Below are 20,453 nucleotides of genomic sequence, written 5' to 3' on the forward strand. Positions count from 1 at the left end.
TTTCTTTCTAAAATTTTTATTTCAAAAAAAGAAAAATAAATAAAAAAAATCAAAAATCACTTTTTTTCTCTCTTTTTTTTCTCTCTTTTTCCCTCTCTCTCTCGCTGTTTTTTTTTTTTTGAAAGTCACAAATGGATTATTTAATTTGTTTGCTATATTCCACAAATTGCATGTCATTTGTCTTTGAAATTTGGTAAGAAATTGACATGAATTGGGTTAAAGAAATGCGACAGAAAAGACAATAACAATGGAAGTGATGATGAGAAAAACCTATCAACAAGTATTAGAAAATTTATTTTTACTAGAATATTTCTCACTTCATTATATTTCTATTTACAAGAATATTTTTCTCAAAAAAGAAAAAATCGTGTTTTTTCCTTGTCAAAATTGATTTGAATTATTTATTTAAATGGCTAAAATATATTTAACAATTTATTTAAATATGTGATTTTTCACACTTTTCTTTTTAAAAAAAAAAAAAAAAAAAAAATTAATTTTAAAAAATGAACGGTAAAAGTCTAGAAAATAAAATCTTGGTTTTTTTTATGATTACAAAGAAATCAAAGAATATAATCAATTCATCTGATTTATGTATATGAATTTATCATGAACTTATGATAATTCATTTTATGAATTTAAAAAAAAAAAAGAAATTAATTGAATTTACATCTCCATTTTTTTTTTTTTGTCATTTATATTCAAAATAAATTAAATATTACTGTATTTTATCACTTTTTTTTTTTTAACATTCGTTACATATCGTTATTTGGTGAAATTTTTATTTTCACTTAAAATTTAAAAAATAAAAAAATTTTTTTTTCAGGTGCCTCAAGTATTTTCTTTTTTCTTTTGATACGGGTTATCATTCGCTCATTCTCTCCCTCCCTCTCTCTCCCTCTCTCTCCCTCGAAATTTATTTCCCTTCTGTTCTATTTATTAAATGTTCTAATAATCAAAATACATACTGAATGACAAATGCCAAACCGTTATGACGAGTTCCAGCGAAGGCGAAATACTTCAAGCAAGTCAAATTATCCGAGAACGATGGAAGATCGTAAATTTTTTCATTTTTCTTTTCTTTTCTTTTTTTCTATTTTATTTCAAAATGAAATCATTTCAAATTTAATTTATTTTATCAAAAATTTTTTATAATAATACATTAGCTTATGTTGTTGTATTTTAGCTTAAACTTTTTTCCACTTTGACAACATTTTTTAATTTTTTCAATAAAAAAACATCTAAGTTTTTTTTTTTTTTAATAACCATTTAGCAGCTTTTTTTCTCTTTTCTTTTTTTTTAAAAAAAAAAAAAAATGAATCTAGTTCAAAAATAAAATTAAAAAACAAAATGAAAAAAAAAATTACTAAAACAAAGATAAAAGAATGATCGAAAAAGAAATCTTTAAGCACTTGAATTTTAGCCATATAATTTTACAAATCAAAAGTAAAAAAAAAAAAAAAAAAAACAAACAAACAAAATTATTATTGTATACATAACAATTAATAAATATAATAATGAACAATTAATGCTAATTATAAATATAAATTATAATTTTCTAGAAAATGAAAATTGGCGGTGGCGGTTTTGGCGAAATTTATGAAGCAATTGATTTACAAAATCGTAGTGAACGAGTAGCTGTGAAAGTTGAATCTAGTAAAGCAACCAAACAAGTACTTAAAATGGAAGTTGCCGTACTGAGAAGACTTCAAGGTTATTAATTAATCAAAAATTTTCTTCTTTTCATTTCCTTTCCTTCTCTTTTTTTTTTTTTTCTTTGGAAAACCATTCAAACTATTTTAAATAAATGAGATAATTTTAAAATTTAAAAGTTTAAAAAAAAAAGAAAAAAGAAGAGATAGGATCTCATTTATTTAAAATCTATTAAACTTATCTAAGAATGAAAATAATATAATGTTAAGAGAAAAAATTAAATAATTACAATTTGTTTTAAATATATGTTACTTTAATTTTTTTCTTTAGTTCAATTTTATATAATTTAATGTTGATATATGATTAAAGAATTATAATTTGTTTGAAATATATGCTATTTTAATTTTTTTTCTCAGTTCAATTTCATATTTAATTTATATAGGAAAGCGACATGCATGCAAATTTTACGGGTGTGGACGAAATGACAAATTTAATTATTTGGTAATGAGCTTACAAGGGAAGAATTTAGCCGATTTACGTCGTGAATCACCCAAGCAATCATTTTCATTGTCAACAGCAATTCGAATTGGATTACAAATTTTGAATGCTATCCGAGAAATACACTCAATTGGATTTTTACATCGTGATATCAAACCTGTTCGGCTTTCAAATATATTTGAAAATGTTTTTTTTATTTCAATAGATTTTTTTTTTTTGATAAAATTAATATAATACCTGTATCAAAAAAAAGAGTTCGAGTAGTTTAAAAATTAAATGTTTTTGTTATTATTAGATATGACTTTTTTTTTTTTTGATAGTGAATTGATATTGATAATTGATTAATTGATAATTAATTAATAATTGATAAACTATTATGTGTTTTTCTGTAAAATTAATACAATATATGTATCAAAAAAAATGATCGAATATTCTACAATTTTAAATATTTTATTATTCTTATCAGATATGACTTTATTTAATGATTATAATTGATAATTAATATTAATTAATCAAATATTTAGTCAAATTTTGCATTGGGTCGAACAAATGCTACCTGTAAAATGGTTTTTATGCTTGATTTTGGTCTTGCACGACAATATCTTAATGCAAAAGGTGAAATTCGAAGTCCAAGAAGTGCAGCTGGTTTTCGAGGTACCGTACGATATGCTGCTGTTTCGGCTCATAAAAATAGGGTAAAAGTTAATTTTTCTTCCCTCTAAATATTTTAGAAAATTAGTTGATTGTTAAGTCGAGAAATGAATAATTTTAAAATAAAAATGATATGATTAGTTGATAATAATGAAAATAAAGAATGAAAAAAAAATTAAATTATTATTTTGCTTTAGCTTTGAATATTATTGTAATCAAATTTTTATTCAACAAATGAGAAATTTTATTTAAATTCTGCTATACGAACAAAGGAAGGAAATTTTTTTACAATTAAATTTCTAAAATTTTCATCTTAATGCAAGTTTTTCAATAATTTCAAATTTTTTTTTAGGAAATGGGACGACAAGATGATCTATGGTCATTGTTTTATATGTTAGTTGAATTTTTGCAGGGTTCATTGCCATGGAGGAAGATTAAGGTAAAAATTATATTTCAATTTCGAAAACGCTTTTCATTTCCATTAATTTTACAAATTTCATTTGTAATATTAGATTGAATTTTATTACTAAATAATAAACCACAAATGAATAATTAGTTAATGATTATTTGATTTTTAGATTAGGAATGAAATAAATGATTAGAGTGGAAAAAGGGTTGTAATACATCTGGAAAGACAAATCATTGAATAAATTCTTCATTCAACTATGAATTTTTTTTTTTCTAAACTACAAATTTAAATTTATAAAGAAAATTTTTTTTTTTCATTCTTAAATTAAAGAAGGAATTAAAATTAATATTTGAGTTGGAAGTTTTTTTTTCCAAAATTTAATTCATTTTCTTAAATATTTCATTCTATTTCTTTGCTTTTTTTTAAAGTCTTTCTTTTTTTTTTTTTTGTTGATAGAAATGATATTTATTTTGTTATTTTGCTAATTAATTCCCATAAAACTTTCTATCTTACTTTTCGTACATTTTCCTTCTTCACTAAACTAAATGTTATTAATATTGTAAAAATATCATTTCTTCTCTTTCCAAACAAAAAAAAAAAAAAAAAAAAAAAGGAAAAGAAGGAAAAATTAAAGTTATAATGAAAAAATTGTTTAGCTAAAAAACAAAAAAAAAAAAAAAAGTTGCAGCTGTTCTATAATTTCTTAAATAATTCTTTATATATTAATTTTTCACTTTTTTTTTTTCAAAACTTTCATTCATTTTTTTTTTCATCATATTTTATATAACTTTTTCATTTTTCATTCATTCATCATATTTTAACTAAATTTTTATTTATAAACTAAAAAAAAGGGATAAAAAAAAGAGAGGAAAAATAGACTTATTTTTTTCCACTTCAAATTTTTAAATAAATTTTTTCATGAAAAAAATAAATACGAAAAAGAAATGAAAGAATTTCATAGTTTAATGTTTGTGCATCTATTTCAATCATAAATTTATATTCTTATTGCAAGTAATTTTTGATTTCATATCATGCTAATCTAAATAATTTTTCAAGGTCAGCTGATATGTGATCATCTGATCAGAATGAAAGGAAAGAAATAAGAAAAATGTTGTCATTCATTTCTTATAAACAATTAAATAATAGATGGAAGTGAAAATAGTTGATAAGAAAGAATGAAAGCTATTTGAAATGGATAAGATAATGAAGAAAAAAAGAAGAGATGAAAAATAAATTAAATAAATAAAAGTTAAAGAAATGAAAAAAAAAAAATTATTTTTTTTTTCTTAGTAATTTAAGTTTGTTTATTTATTTTATTATTAGCTGATTAGCATTAGTTGAAAAGATAAATAAAAAGAAGGAAGTAAGAAAGGAAAGAAAAGATGAATTTTATATCATTTTATCACAAAAAAAAAAAAAAAAAAAAAAGAAACAAGGGAACAAACAAAACATTTCAGTTGTTTATTTTATTTTGTTTTTTTTTTTTTTTTTTTTTTTTTTGCTTTTCTTTTTTATCCTTTAACAAAATTTAAATTTAATTGATTTAAAATTGCATGAATACATTAATGAGAAAATAAATTTGAAAAAATAAACGAAATTTAGTGATATGTTTCTCTTATCATAATTGTTTTGAATTTTCTTTTCTTTTCTTTTTTTTTTCATTTCTTTGGTAAAATTATATTTCATTTGTTTAAATTTAATTGAAATAAATAACAAAAATGGTAAAAGGAAACAGTGAGTAAAATTTATTACATTTATTAATTGTAAAATTTTTTTCTTTTCTATAATTATCAAATTGATATGATATATACATATTACAACAAATGAACAGATAAAATGAATAATTTAAAGTAAATTGCAGCAAGAATTTGTAATATTGATAATAATATCAGTTGTTTCAGAATTGAATAATTATTACTTCCTCATTTCATTAATTCTAAACGAACAAATTTTTCACAAAATATTAGCTAATAATAATAATAATAATAATTTCCCATTTATAATAATTATTAGTCTAAAAAAGAAGGAAAAAAAAAATGTTGTTTAAATTGCAGTAAAATAATTGAATGAGCGAAAATGAAAAATGAATTGCGCAAATAATCCTCTCAGAGCAGATGTTCCTTTTACATAATAATAATAATAAGCTTATTTAAGCTTCATATTTTCTTTTTTTTTTTTTTCTCCCTGCTTTCCTTTTTATTCAATCAAAAATTATTTGAATTGAAAGAAAATGAACGAACGAAAGATTATTTATAAAATTATATTGAATAAAATCATTTTATTTATAATTATAAATGTTGAATGGTTGTGAGAGATAGGTTTAAAATATTTAATTGTTACTGAAATATCTAAAAGTTCTTATGAATAATAATAAAATATCAATAATAGCATTAATTTTTTTTTTTTTTTTTTTTCAATTTTATTAGAATGAATGAGGGAAAAAAAATGGGACAATATTGAAAATTTTTAATAATTGAAATGAAATGGGTATGCTAAAGTAATATGAAATATATATTTGTTTAGTATTATTTACTTAAATTATTTAGCAACTAAATTAAATATTTTTAGGATAAAGATGAAGTGGGTCGAATGAAAGAGGAAATGAATTTAAATGTTTTATTGGATGGTTGTCCAAGAGAATTACATGATTTTGCAGCATATCTAAAAACACTTGGCTATCCAGATGAGCCAAGTTATGGCTTATTGGAAAATAATCTACGAAATATTATTACACGGTAAAAAAAAAAAAAAAGAAAATTTAATTTTTTTTTTTTTTTGTTATTTTGGAATTAATAAATAATATTAAAATAATTTAATCCTTCTTGATAAATATTATTGCATAATTCAGGCATGGTATAAATACCGATGAGCCATATGATTGGGAAATTAATTATGAAAATCTTGGTCCAAAAGTTCGCCTAAATGGTTTGTTTGTTTATTTATTTGTTTTTTTTTTTTTTTCTGTAAACTTTCATATATAAAATAATTCAAAAATTTTGTGAAGTTCGCAACAGTATTTTTTTTTTTTTTTACTTTAATTGTTTGAAAAGAAAGAAAAAAAAAAATTGTGTAACACTTTTTTTTAAATTCTTTCAACTCATTCTTCTGTTTCAAAAAAAAAAAAAAATATTTTGGTGGTTTTTCCTTCGTTTCTAATTAATTAACACATTTTAATAAAAATAAACAGCTAACATTTACTAAGAAAAGAAAAAACAGAAAACGATTTTTTTCTTTTTTTTTTTAAAAATGCTGTAATAAAGAGTTTGCTATAACAGAAGAATTACCTTTTTAAAGTTTCAAGTGTAAAAAAAAAAAAAATAGTAATATTTTTGAAAAGGTTGAATTTAATTTCAGGTACAATCCCAGCACGAAATCGTTCGCATACAACTGCATTAAAAGATCGTTTACTCGAGGATAAGAATAAGTAAATAGTTTCCGGTTTTTTTAATCTAGAATTTATCATACGGAAATTAGATGCTAAGAAATATTTTTACGTAAATTTATTAAATAAATTTATGGAATGCATAATTATCAGTCATCATTTTAATTTTTTAATTTTTTTTTGTCTAATATTTTGTTTTTCTCTCCTTATTTTCTTCCTTTATCAGACATCACATCTACTGTATTGATAATGATATAATTTTTGATTAAAAACTAAACAGTACTTATTCTAGTTTATTAATTTTAACTCATATATTTTAGTTAATTAGGTCGAAATTTTATTGTTTATCTTCTATTTCATTTAAACTTTAACATTTTTCTCTCTTTGAAATCTTTCCCATATTAATTACAACTATTTGAAAAATCATTCTTATAGAATTAAAACAACGAACAATTCCAATTGTTAAAAAACAATTATTAAATTTTACGAGAAAAATATTAGTAAAATAGCTAATTATTGCTTAAAACTAACACTAATTATTTTTTGTTTTTTTTTTTTTTTTTTTTTTTTTTTTTTTAAACTATTTTCATAAATCATTTAATGATTTATTCAGTTCATTTCAGTATTTTTAAAGCAAATTTCAAATATTATTCAAAAATTTATAGTAAATAGAAATTTTAGAGGATTGGACACTCAAGCACCAATTACAATGGGTGAAGAGGACGATGACCATGATCACACTGGTCATCATGTCAAATATTCGTCTACTGCAGAAAAAGATACGCATGATAAGCCTAAATACAAACGACAAGAGTTTATGAGGTATAGCAAATTTTCAATTTATTTTTAAATTTAATTTTTAAATGATCAAAAGATAAAAGAAAAAAAAACATTTAATTTTTAAATAAGCAGAAGATAAATTTTTCATCATTTTTTGAATAATTTAAAAATTAGACGAAAAGAAAAAGCAAAAAAAGCAAATCAAAAATCTAATAGAAAAATATGTTATCAAATTGTTTATTTTCATTGTATCTTTTTTTTTTCCACCTAATTTTCCATTCTTTACACTTTATTTTTGTTCTTTTTTCTGCTTAAATTTTTATTTTTAATACTGTGTAAAAAAAAGTTTTAATAAAGTTTAATTTTTTAATTATAAATAATTTTTTTAGGCCTAAATATGGCGCTGTAAATTTTGATGTGATCGATGCGGTAAATGCAAGATTAGCAGCTGCGGCATCAACTAGTGGTACCGCTGATTTATTTAGTAAGCTGCGAATTGAAACATCGCTTGATAATGATGAAAAGAAAATCGGTGATGTTGAGGTTATTTTTAATTTGTTTACTTGTTTTGTTTTGTTTTTTCAATATTTAGTTTTTAAGGAATTATTGTAACGTAATTAATATCACAATAATATTAAATAAACATGTAATTATTATTGTAATGATATAAACCAAAGAAAGTAATGTAAAGTAATATAAATTTAAAAAGTTTCAGGTAGATTGATTTTTTGATTGATTGATAGATAATTAGTGAATAAAAATGTTTTGAATAATAATTTAGTATCTTCAGAAAAAAAAAAAAAACAAATGTAATTAGTAGAAATTATTTAAAATTACTAATTTTGATTAGAAATGAAAATTTAGTTTTTATTTTTTAGGTAACATTTCATATACCACTGAATACCTCAAATACCTCAAAAGTGACCGGATATCAGGAAAAAACAAATCGAACACATCAAAAACGGCATAAAACAGTACCACCAAATACCATTGAGAAAAGCACAAAGAGTAATCGTTCATTAACGGTAATTATTATTTTTAATTTTTTTTTTTTTTTTGTACTCTTTAAAAAATCAAGCTTTTTTTTTTTCTTTTAAATAAATTAGGAAGTTGAAATCATTGTTACATCCTATAAATTATATCAATAATATTAATATTCCGGAATCCGGAATAGCATATATTATCATACATGCATATATATATATAAATATTTCTTTCATCTTATCTCAATTATGATAACATTACCATATCTATATTTTCCATCGAGATTATTTGTTCAATCATTCATTCTAGCGATCATTCAATTCACTTCGACACAGCAAGGTTTTTTCATCAATTTTTGAGTGCGTTTTTTTTTTTCTTTTCTGTTCAAATTTTATTTTTTTATTTTTTTTGTCGTCAAATGCTAGAATGAAAAAAAAAAAAGTAAAAAAATAAAAAAAAAAAAGCTAAAAATAAATTGCAAAATTTTCTTATTTTATTTAATAGTTTTTTTTTTTCTTATCGCTTTTGATATAAATTAACATCAAAATGTCATAGTTATTAGTTTTCCTTTTTTTTTTTTTTTTTTTTTTGTCTTTGTTTATTTTTTTTCTTTATGTGTTTGTCAAAGTTCTTTTTTTTTTTTTTTGCTTTTTTAATTTTTCTCTTGTAATTGCAATATTGTAATTTTTGAAAAATTTTTAAAATAGTAGTATTTAAACTTTATAATTATAAGCGTAAAGATTAATAGTGTAATAGTGCTAAATTTTATTTTATTATTTGTTATTTACTAAATAATAATGGTTGAGTTAATCTACATTCTTATGATATTTTATTTGAATCAAACTGATTAGTGTAATTTGTTTTTCTTTCAATAAAATATTTCATGAAATATGACTAGAGAATCAATTCATTAACCTTTGACCTGTATCAATTGTAATATATTTGTCAACTTATCATGTAGCAATTTAATGTCGTACAAATGGAATTTCATTTATCGTCTCGTCTTTTATATTTAATCTGATAGTAAAATAATTTTCTTTTTCTTTTTTTTTTTTTTTTTCACTGATATTAGTCTACTATTATCATTGGATCATATCAATCAATTGATCAATTGTTCCATTAATGCAATGTCACATATTGTCACCTATCCTAAATTATATATAAAGTCTTGTAAATCATTAAAAAATATTACTTTCTTAAAAATATCATTTCTCTAATTAAATTTTTTTGCTCTTTTTTTTATTTTTTGTTAACGCTCTTCTATTTTAGCATATTAGTTTAATTGGAAAATTCTTTCAGCTTTTTTTTTTTTTTCTTTTTTCTTCATTTTATTAAATAATTAGAGGAATAATTTGTGAATGTTAAAAAATGCATTTAAAATTTTTATAGCTTTCGAGCGGGAAACGGTATAGCAAAAAAATGAATGATGCACCGTCAGTGGTTGAACAGACATTTGCGCAAGCGGATTCAGAAACCGGTATTAGCAGTCATCTAAAAGCACCAACAATTATTAGTCGATGGCATGGTACATGTATATATGTGTTTATTAGGAATTACTATTTGATTACTGATTAGTGTTTATCAGCAATTACTATTTAATTACTAATTAATTCATTTTACTTCATTTTTGATATTTAAATTGATTAAAACATGATTCCATATTAATTAATAGAAATAAATTCGTTAGTTGATAATATCATAGCGAAAAAATTAAATATTATTAGTTTTTAGCTTATTCCAGTCTTTCAATTTGGAAAATTTTTTTAAATTTTTCATCAATCACCAATATAATTGATAAATGTTGCACAAAAATTTATCAATTTATTGTAAATAATAAACAATTATATTTGACATTTGTACAGTTTTATAAGAAATATTTCATTCTCGAAATTCTCAATTCTTTTCTGATTTGTATAAATTTGGAAGTTAATAAAATAAAAATGAAAATTCTATCAATAGCAAAATGAAATAGTTTTGTTTTTCTTTTATTTTTTTCTAGTTATACATTTACAATAGTGTAAAATAAGATCAAAAAAAAAAAAAAATGGAATGCTTGTTTTGATTATTCCGGAATTCTCTATTTTTATTTTATTTATTTCTCCTACTTTTAATTTACTTTAATGTGCTTAATTTCCCATTCATTAAAACCAAAAATAAAACGAAAAAAAAGAGAAAAAATGTCAGTGACATATGTTTTTATTCTTATAGTTAATAAAAAAAAAGAATGCTTAAATTTAAATTTGTTCTTTTTAGGATTTTTAGAAATTAAATTTTAAATTTCTATTTCATTTGTTTACTTTTTTCTTTTTTTTTTTTAAAGGCTCATTCGATGAATCTTGTGCCGATTATGAAGCAGCAACAAATGTTGACTGTTTGCGCGTGGAAAAATCAGATAATAGTGGCGGTAGTAAACACTTACCGCTGACCGGAAGGCATTCTTCAGTAGCTGTATCACCACAAACACCACCACCACCATCAGCAGCACTTTGTTTGTTTATTTTTGAATTAATTTGAAGTTTAATTTGATTTTAAAATTTAACAAATTAAATTTGAAATTATGTTCTTTCAAATTCCTTCAAAATGTCACACTTTTAATTTACTTTAACCTACTTTTACTCTTAGTTTTGATTTCTCTTATTTTTAATTTATTGTAACATACTGCAATTATTTCTTAATATTTGCTAATTTTTCATTCATTAAAACTAAAAATCAAAGAAAAAACAAACGAAGAGAAAAATTGTCACCGACATGTTTTTTTCTCTTTCAATTTACTTTAACTTTTAGTTTAAAATTTTTTAACATACATAGCATTGTTGTGTTTTTTTTTTTCTTTTCCTACATATAAATTTAAAATTTTCATTATTTTCCAATTATAGCTCGATCTACAACTGTACATAATACTGATGCAAAAAATGATAAGCAAACATTGGTCACCACAAATTCCAATTTATCGCCCTACAATGTTCGTTTATTTACCACAGTATCAACTCCAGAACAAGCTTTAATTTCATCATTACCGTCGGTAATACCTTCAGTATCACCAAAAATAGCTGTAACACCTCCTGTTGCACGGGCGTTATTTACCACTCCTCAGACAATTGCGCCAACAAAAACAACTTTTCAACCATTATTACATGCAATGGCACCGACTACTTCAACTGTTCAATCAGCATCTGCTTCGTTAATGATGCATTTCAAAAATCTTGTAAATGTAAGTTTATCATGATAACGGATGATACATCTCGTACAGATCCACAATCAGTATTATCCGGAAGCAACAGTTGATGCATTTTCATACGGATCCACAATTAGTATCATTCAGAAATAGCGGATGATGTATCTTACACGGATCCACAACTAGTATCATCCGGAAGCAACTATAATACATCTTAACGGATCTATATTTAGTTTCATCCGGAAGCAACGGATGGTACAACTCATACGGATCCACAATTAGCATTATCCCGAAATAAACGGATGAAGATAATAAAATGTTACATTTCTGTTTTTATCAACATTACAATCATTTTATCTTATAATAATTAAATGATATATTCACTTTTTTCTCAAATAATTCGATCAATTGAAATATTTATTCATTTCATCCAATTTCATTATGCAATTAATTTTGCAGTCATTCAATTCATTTGCAAATGGTAATGGCGCTACTGGCACATGTCCGCCATCTAATAATACTTCAAATCGCCATGATAATACATCAAAACGTTTTTCATTGGATAATAATGCAATTTCATTACAATTTCAAAATTCCTCCACACAATTCAGCACTGATTATAATGATAAAAATAATGAAACTGCTGCAAATATCAAAAATGATTCTAAGGTTAGCATTTTATTATAAGTAATAAAATTTTATAGCATATTTCATTTAAGCATTACTTTCAGTTTATTCCTAAATTCTTTTTTTTTTTTTTTAAATTATAAAATGATAAGAAATTAAGAAGTCTTGATGAAATTATTCATTATCTTTGAATTTATACTATTTCAGATAAGTGCTAAAAATAATAGTAACAGTAATACTGATCAGGAAAAAGAATTACGAAGACAACGACGTTTACGAAGACGATCTGTATGTCAGGAAACATTTCCAGTTAATGAGGTTAATAATCATTTTTAAATTGTATTTTTTAAAGAAAAAAAAAAGGCATTTGATATGAGTAATGTTTTACTTCTGTGAATACCATGCAGCATCTTTTATTGATGAATGACTTGTTTAGTCAATATGGAAAAATTCAATACGTGATCCTGAAATAGGTGGACAAACCGGAAATACTGATGGAGCAACAAGATCAGTTAAGAAAAGTATTAGTGAAAAACATCTTTTTAATAATGGTATCGAAGTGACATCATCATCAGATGGGAGAAATCAAGTTATGGAAGATGCTAAATGGCATATACTTAACTTAAGGTTACTTCAAATTGTTTTTTTTTTTTTTTTTTTTTGCCACAAATAAAGTAATGGAAGATGCTAAGTGATATATACTTAACTTAGTGTTATTTAATTTTTGATTAAGATAATTTTTATTTATTCAATTTAGCAAATTTATATTGTTTACTTGAAAAAGTTTACATTGTTGCATATTTTACATTAATTGTCCTCTTTAATGACCCAAATAAATTATTGCTAATCATTTAGATAAATTTTAAAAATAATTTATTACTAAACATACCTTATCTCAAAGGTTAACTAAAGGATATTCTTCATTTATCACTTAAATAAAATATTAGAATTTTAAAAAATTCATTTTTTATATTTATTATTTCTAATTGTTTACTCATTAATAAACATAATAATATATTTTAGACGGAAAAGGTATCAATTTCTTGGATTAACACCATCACCACCACGTACAGCAATGCAGTCTTGAAAATTTAATTCGATAGTTATGCAATTTCTTATATTCGAAATTTTATATTAATGTTCAAATATCAGCTGTGTTTGCCTTTTCCGGTTATATGTATAAAATTTCTTTTCTTTTTTTTTTTTTTTTTTTTTTTCTTTAAAGGTATTTAAATGATCTTGTGTTTGATTATTATTCGTTAATTATTGAAAAATTTAATGTAATAGTATATTTTCCTAATGATTAAACAATATTTTTTCAGGAATTCCGGATTTATCTAATATTAATATTCTTATATGGAATGATTATACAGGTTTTGTCTCCTTAACATCAAATAATCTTTCCATATTGTTTATCGTTCAACGAATTAAAATATAAGCTGAAAATCTATTTATAAAAATAATTTTTAATTTCAATATGTATTTCAAATTTTGATATTTATAATAAAAAAAAATAAATCTCTTTTTTTTTGCTTTTCTTCAGAACAAACAAGTTTTATTAGGTAATTACAAAAAATTTTGCAATTAATAAATCGTTTTTTTTTTTTTTTCTTTTGGTGCAATTGCTCAAATGCGCTTTTGCCTGCTCATACAATATGATAATGATATATTTATCATATTATCTTCTCATATTTATTGGAAAATGATAGCAGGTGTTTTTTTTTTTAAAAAAAAAAGAAACTTTTTTCCTTTTTGATGCATCTTTTTTAGCAATAATTTATATTATGATTAAAAAATGATAATTATCAGATAAAAATAATCATTTGTTTAATAATTATTTCTCTTTTTTTTTCTAGTCATTTTGTTTTGCAATATTGTATATTATCACAATCTTTTTTTTTTCTTTTCTTTTTTTTGTACAATCTTAGAATGACCTTTGATATATATATATACAAATGACCTTTTGATATATACAAATGACCTTTGATATGTCATAATAACTTTTCATCAAAAAAAGAAAAAAAAAGCAATCGTTACCTTATCGTAATGATAAGTATTTATACAAAGTAAAACAAATAATGCATTTTCTAATAAATATCAAGCGTTATAACAATTTAACTGACATAATTTTTGTTTTGTTAAACAATTTAAGAATAATAAAATAGTTTTAGTTGTTTTTTTTTTTTTTTTTTTTTTTTTTCATTACACGAAGAAGTAAGCAAATTGAAATTACATCTAATATAATAATCAAAGTTGAACTATTTCCAATTTAATATAAGTATTAAAAGATTGAATTTAAATGAAATAAAATTAAAATTAGGAAGAAAAAAAATTTATCAAATTAAGGACGAATTAAAATTCATTTATGATTTAAATAGATAATTTAAAAAAAAAAAGTTACCAAATTTAGGCTAAATTTACATCTTCTATGATTGCTTATCAATGTGAGTTCTGTTTTTTTTCATATTAAAAAGTTTGAAATGAATACGAAATTCTGAGAATCATTAAATTACAATCTTTACATTTTTAAAATTCAATCATAACTTACTTCTTTATCTTTAAATTATAAAATGATTAAAGTTTACGGTCAAGTGTTATCAAATGCTTATGAACTGATCAAAATATGATCATTTAAAATGATCAAAGTTTACGATCGATCGATCACTGCTTATAAAGTGATTAAAATATGATCATTCAGATTGATCACAACCTACAATCGAATGTCATCCATTGTTCATAAAATGATCAGTGTTTACAGTCAAATGTTATCATTCATTACTCATAAAATAATTAAAGTTTATTTGATTGAATTTCACAAATTTTTAATATATTTATCTTATTTGTTTGGCTATATAACTTGAAATTATTCTCTCCTTGCTCATTTTTTGTTTTTTTGTTTTTTTTTTTTTTTTTTAAAGTTTATTTATAATGAATTTACAATTTGATAATAATGAATGTAAGATGATCATTTCAATTCAATTTGTTACATCTGTTGTAAATTTGATATTGATTTGAGATTGTAGCTGAAGTTAACTTTGATCGATACTGTAATTTCATAGTATTACTTGTAGAATATGAGCTTATTGTAGCTGCACACAAATGATCGATAAGATTAGCAATTAATATTGTCCATGCACGACATGAACCAGGAAAACTGCGTACGCAATTCTAAAATTTTAAACAAAAATTTATCACAAAAACTGATTTTATAATTTTAATTCTTATCAAATGAATGATAAATAAAAAGGATAAAAATGAATCAATTGTTTTCGTTTTTAAGTAAAAAAAAAAAAAATGCAAGAATAATTGAATTTAATTTGTTAAATTATTAAAATACGAATTTTATTATATAATAAATTATGTATAAATAAAACATATCAATTATATAAATAAGACATAAAAGAAATGCAAATAAAAAATAATAATTCATTTTAAATTACGAGAAATGTAAGTACTATTTAGTAATGGTGGATAAATTGCACATAAAAGAAATAATAATATTTCTTTTACACTATGTTTTATATCAACAATAAATTTAAGTTAATTTTATTTTTTTTTTTTTGATTTATCAAAAAAAAAAAAAAAAGATTTCAATCAGATTTAAAACCTAACAACATTTTTTTCTTTCTTTCTTTTTTAAAATAGATTTAATTCTTTAATTAAAATTTAATAAAAAATAAAAGAACTTGAAAAAAAAAAAAAAAAAAACAACCTGTACAACTAAAACATCCACTAATTCTTCACCCAAATGATCCCAAAGTTTCCGTTGAAAACCATATTTTGTCAAATCAAAATGACACAAACCTAAATGTTTAAATTTAATGTAATGCAATATAATAAACTATATACAATTTTTCTCAATTATATAATTATTTGTAATAAAACTAATATTTTTAGTACTTTTTTTTTTTTCAATTATAAATTTTATTAAATTAAATTAAAAAGAAATATGTATATATAACCAATTTTCTTAATATGTTTGAGAATATCATCCGAATCTGTATCCAATGATTGAATTATTTGACTAATTAATGATGTGAAAAAATGTGAATGATCATGCAATGTTGCAATTGTACGACCTTCTGTGATACCATTAACAAATGCTGCATTGTAAAAGATATCGCGAAGTATTTTATTTTTCTATAAATTTAAAAAAAACTTTTAAAAAAATATATTAAAAACAATACTTTAAATATATTTATTGTACTATATTAATGAATAAAAAAAACGATAAAAAATTTTAATAATTTTAAATAAAAAATTTCATCAAATTTTGTTGAAAAAAAAAAAGAAGAAAAGAAAGATAATAATAAAAAAAAAAAAAAAGCATTAATATTTTATGAATGCCTCATTTAAACGATTAAAAACTTCTCCCATGATAGCACTGATACCACGACATGCTGAATGTGGTGTTTTACATAATCTATTCCATGTCACTTTTAAAGCAAGTGTTTGTTGATAAATTAAACCCCATTTATTTGTCTGAAATATTAGAAAATAAAAATTTGGAATAACCAAAAATTGAATATCTATTTGAATATCAATCAAATTTATCAAATATATATATGTAAGAGAAAGTTTAAAAAAAAAAAAAAGAAACTTTTGAAAAAAAATATTGTAATAGAGAAAATTTAAAATGATTAAACATATACTAAGTTTTAGAAAATATTTTTTTTTTTTTTTTTTTATGAAAGGGTTTGTTTGGTTGAAAAAAACTAAAATATTTCATTTTCCTAAAAAATATATATATATATTTTATTTGTTAATAAAAAGAAATGAAAAATGACAAATATAATTGCATGCATACACCGATATAACGAAGATTGGATATGGATCCGTAATGGATTGCTTGAAATGCGGAAACGGAATTTTGATGACCGTTTTCTTCATTCAATGATGACTGTGACAGGAGCCTATTATTAATCGGTGTAACGGATGTAAATGTTTGATGGGATGGTGCCGAATTCTTTTTTCGGTTTCGTTGGGATTTGTTGGTTTTTTTCTGTAAATTACAGACGTAAAAGAATTCTTTGTTTTTTTTTTTTTGATAGTAATTAAAAGTTATTAGTTAAAAATTTCAAAAAATACAAACAGATATTTTATTTTTTTAAGTATGACATCTTTTTCTTGTTGTTTTTTTCGCAGTAAAATTGCAAAAATTTTGTAGAATTTTAAATTTTATAAATAATCAAATATTAAGCAATCAAAAATAATAAATAATTAAGTAAAAAAATTTTTTTAGTCAAGCAAATTCAAATATGTTTTAAAAAAATCATTAATAATTTCAGAAATAATTTCAATAATGTTTCATTTTGAAATACTGAAATATCATTTTCTTTATAATAATAAAAATAATAATAATTATATTTTTTTTTTTTTTGGTGAATAATTCACATTAAAATTTGTTTACCTTATCACCAGCAATGCTTTGTTTAGCTTTGCTAGTAAATCGAGCAGCAACAATCATTCAAAGTTTATCGTTGTACAATAAATTGTACCAAAATATGCTGGAAAAATAAATAATAATAATTTAATCTTAATGATAAGGAAAAATAAAATCATTTTATTAATTTACTTTAAAAAATGGATGGATAATTTCATTTGAATTTAATTCTGATAAGAGGAAAAATTACTGTGCAAATCAAATAAGATTAATTTTTCAAGTAAGCTTGCAAGCTTTGTTTTCAATACTGAATACTGAATACCTTATGCTAAAAATAATAATTAACAAAATTGCTAAAAAATTTTGTCTAAATGTTTAGATAGAAAACAAACAAAATAACTTATTGAAAATATTTAAATTAAAATTGAATTTCAGTGTTTTTAATGAATTCTCATATGATAATTACAAATATTACGCATGATTATTGTATGTTATCTGTTAGTGCAACTATTTGCTATGAAACCAAAATCTATTTCAAATATTCAAATATTTTATGTCATTACCCAGTTTATATTTAACCAATGAAAATGAACTATTTAAAATGATTTAGAAATTTAAAAAAAAATAGCAGCACTTACAAACTTTCTTTTAAAAAATATCTCTAACAGGATATCAATAATTTTAATTTAAATATTACTCGCAATTTCTTTCAAAAAGTTATCTGAGTAATTTTAATTATAGCAATTAATAGCAATTTGATAAAAAAAATTCAATCCATTTGTAAAAATTAATTTATCGCTTCTCCTTTTCATCATTGCAAGAAAAATTAATATGAATTTTTATTTTTTTTACATTTATAAAAAAATAAAAAACGCAAGAAAATTAAATGCTTCATTTAATTTAAAAGAGCAAAAACATTTGAGGAAATCATTTGTGAAAATTATAAAAACTTAAAATTTGTTATCAAAAAATCAATATAATCTTTTTTTTTTTTTTTTTTTTTTGGGAAAAAGAAAAGAAAAGATAATTATAATTGCTTAATATTTAACAATTTTTATTAACTGAAAAAATTTATTTCATTTTTTGATATTTTATTCATTTTCCTTTTATTACTATTTTAAAATGTATTTTCAGTCAAAAATTTTTTCACTCAATGTTAAAATTTCGGGGCAAATATAGCGAAAATGGACAATTCGATGAGCTTATCTGATTGTAGAATTGAATTATTGAAATTTTAGTAAAATTTAAATCACAAAAGTGCAATATATAACGGTCATTTGGCTAAAATAAAACGAATGAAATAAGAAATAAAAGAGTTTGAAAATGTGAGAGATTTAATAGATAGGCGAAAAATTGAGATCATTAAAATCTTTTAAATATCACACATTTTCACATCACTGATAATAAATTTTTAACATTCATTTTAAACATGCAATTATGTTACATCAAATATATTTGTTGTTAAAAATGTCACACAGCAAAATATCGTCCAATTAAATATTTTATTCAAATTAATGCATCAATTTTTTGATGTGACATTAAATCTGAGATTTTTTCGCAGTTTATTCAATTCTTCAATTTATTAGAAATATTTTTAGTATTTGCAATTGATGAAAGATAGATTTATTATTTACACACCATTTAGTGACTAATTTTTGATCCTTTTTTTTTTTGATAATTCTTGATATATTTGTTATTTTAAAATGCTAAAATATTGAAAAGAAATTGAAAGTATTCTGCTCAAATCATTTTTTATTAAAAAAAAAAAAAAAAAGAATTATGAATTTATTTTAAATGAAATTTTAAGATGATATAAAAGCAGTATGCAAACATTCTTGTAATCCCTAAATTTGCATATATTTTATACTAAAAAACGAGTACTGCGTTTAAATTTTTAATATCTTTAAAAAATATGCTTAAAGTTTTCAAATTTTCGACAATGTGCAAATTTGGCAAAATATTTCAAAAAGAAACAAACAAATAAGGAATTTAAAAAAAAATCAACAAAGAATGAAAAATAAATTTGTAGTTGTATTAGTTAAATAAATATTTTCAACCGATTTTTTTTTTCTAAAATAAATATTTAAACTAAACTTTTTGCAAATTATCATATCAAAAACATCATATTAAAAAAAACTTTAGTTATATACAATTATATTTTTGTACAATTAAAACGGAACGTTTAGTCCTAAAATTATAAATTATGTCTACAATTTATCAAAACTATAACTTTCTCATAGGTCAATTCAAATTCTCTAAAGAAAAAGGAATCGAAAAAAAGAAGAAAAAAGGAAAGAAAAAACTTGTGTAACTTATTTAATTTCAAACTTACTTCAACTTACGTTATCCATCTGTTTGCTATAAAGTCATTATTTGAGAGCTTATTTTTTTCTTATCTTACCTCTCTCTTTCCCTCTTTCTCCCTCTCTCTCTCCCTCTCAATTTCCCTTGAGATTTGAGAAATTTCATAAAATATTTCGGTTACGATAGAGATAGAATATTAATTTTGAAGAAAACAAGTTATAGAAAGAGAAAAAAAAATAAAAGATTGTAAATTGAATAATTCTAACAATTTTATGATAAAAAAAACAAAAAAAAAAAAAAAAAGATGAAACGTCAAAACTACGAAATTCTTTAATTTTAATCTCAATTGAACAAATTATCAATAAATACTTTATAATATTTATTTATCATTGAGATCATTTATTGCTTTTAATATTTTAACTTTAATCAATAGCTAAGCTTAATTGCAGCCATAATATTATTTCAATTATTATTAATTAATAAGTTAACAATTCTAATGATGATATTATAATTTAACTTAAACTTTAATTTTAATGTTTATTCAATTACTCTAACAGTTTTAAAAGAAATAACTTTTCATATTTTAATTAGTGATAAAATTAGCATTTGT

General features: G+C 21.7%; 2 protein-coding genes across 3 annotated transcripts; one reads left to right on the plus strand and one right to left on the minus strand.

Annotated features, from left to right (window-relative positions):
* Nucleotides 1–988: 988 nt before the first annotated feature.
* Bma-ttbk-7 (Uncharacterized protein) lies at nucleotides 989–13,243 on the plus strand (the record flags this gene model as incomplete). 2 transcript variants are annotated; one of them, XM_043081346.1, is made up of 19 exons in its annotated part: nucleotides 989–1,054; nucleotides 1,560–1,710; nucleotides 2,093–2,307; nucleotides 2,673–2,843; nucleotides 3,152–3,238; nucleotides 5,777–5,943; nucleotides 6,057–6,133; nucleotides 6,563–6,632; nucleotides 7,272–7,412; nucleotides 7,760–7,913; nucleotides 8,249–8,395; nucleotides 8,664–8,693; nucleotides 9,744–9,879; nucleotides 10,675–10,842; nucleotides 11,231–11,565; nucleotides 11,989–12,198; nucleotides 12,364–12,474; nucleotides 12,593–12,783; nucleotides 13,180–13,243. In XM_043081346.1, 19 exons carry the CDS (start codon nucleotides 989–991, stop codon nucleotides 13,241–13,243), a joined length of 2,691 nt encoding a protein of 896 aa, XP_042937280.1. The 2 variants fall into 2 exon arrangements, with proteins under 2 accessions (XP_042937280.1, XP_042937281.1); XM_043081347.1 differs by lacking the exon at nucleotides 8,664–8,693.
* A 1,883-nt stretch (nucleotides 13,244–15,126) lies between these two features.
* Bma-glb-22 (Uncharacterized protein) lies at nucleotides 15,127–17,623 on the minus strand (the record flags this gene model as incomplete). The annotated part of the gene is made up of 6 exons (XM_043081348.1): nucleotides 15,127–15,324; nucleotides 15,869–15,960; nucleotides 16,119–16,296; nucleotides 16,504–16,638; nucleotides 16,964–17,158; nucleotides 17,567–17,623. The coding sequence occupies 6 exons, from the start codon at nucleotides 17,621–17,623 to the stop codon at nucleotides 15,127–15,129; spliced, it is 855 nt and encodes a 284-aa protein (XP_042937282.1).
* Nucleotides 17,624–20,453: the final 2,830 nt, after the last annotated feature.

Source organism: Brugia malayi (genome assembly GCF_000002995.4).
Source record: "Brugia malayi strain FR3 genome assembly, contig: Bm_v4_Chr4_scaffold_001, whole genome shotgun sequence".
Taxonomy (NCBI): domain Eukaryota; kingdom Metazoa; phylum Nematoda; class Chromadorea; order Rhabditida; family Onchocercidae; genus Brugia; species Brugia malayi.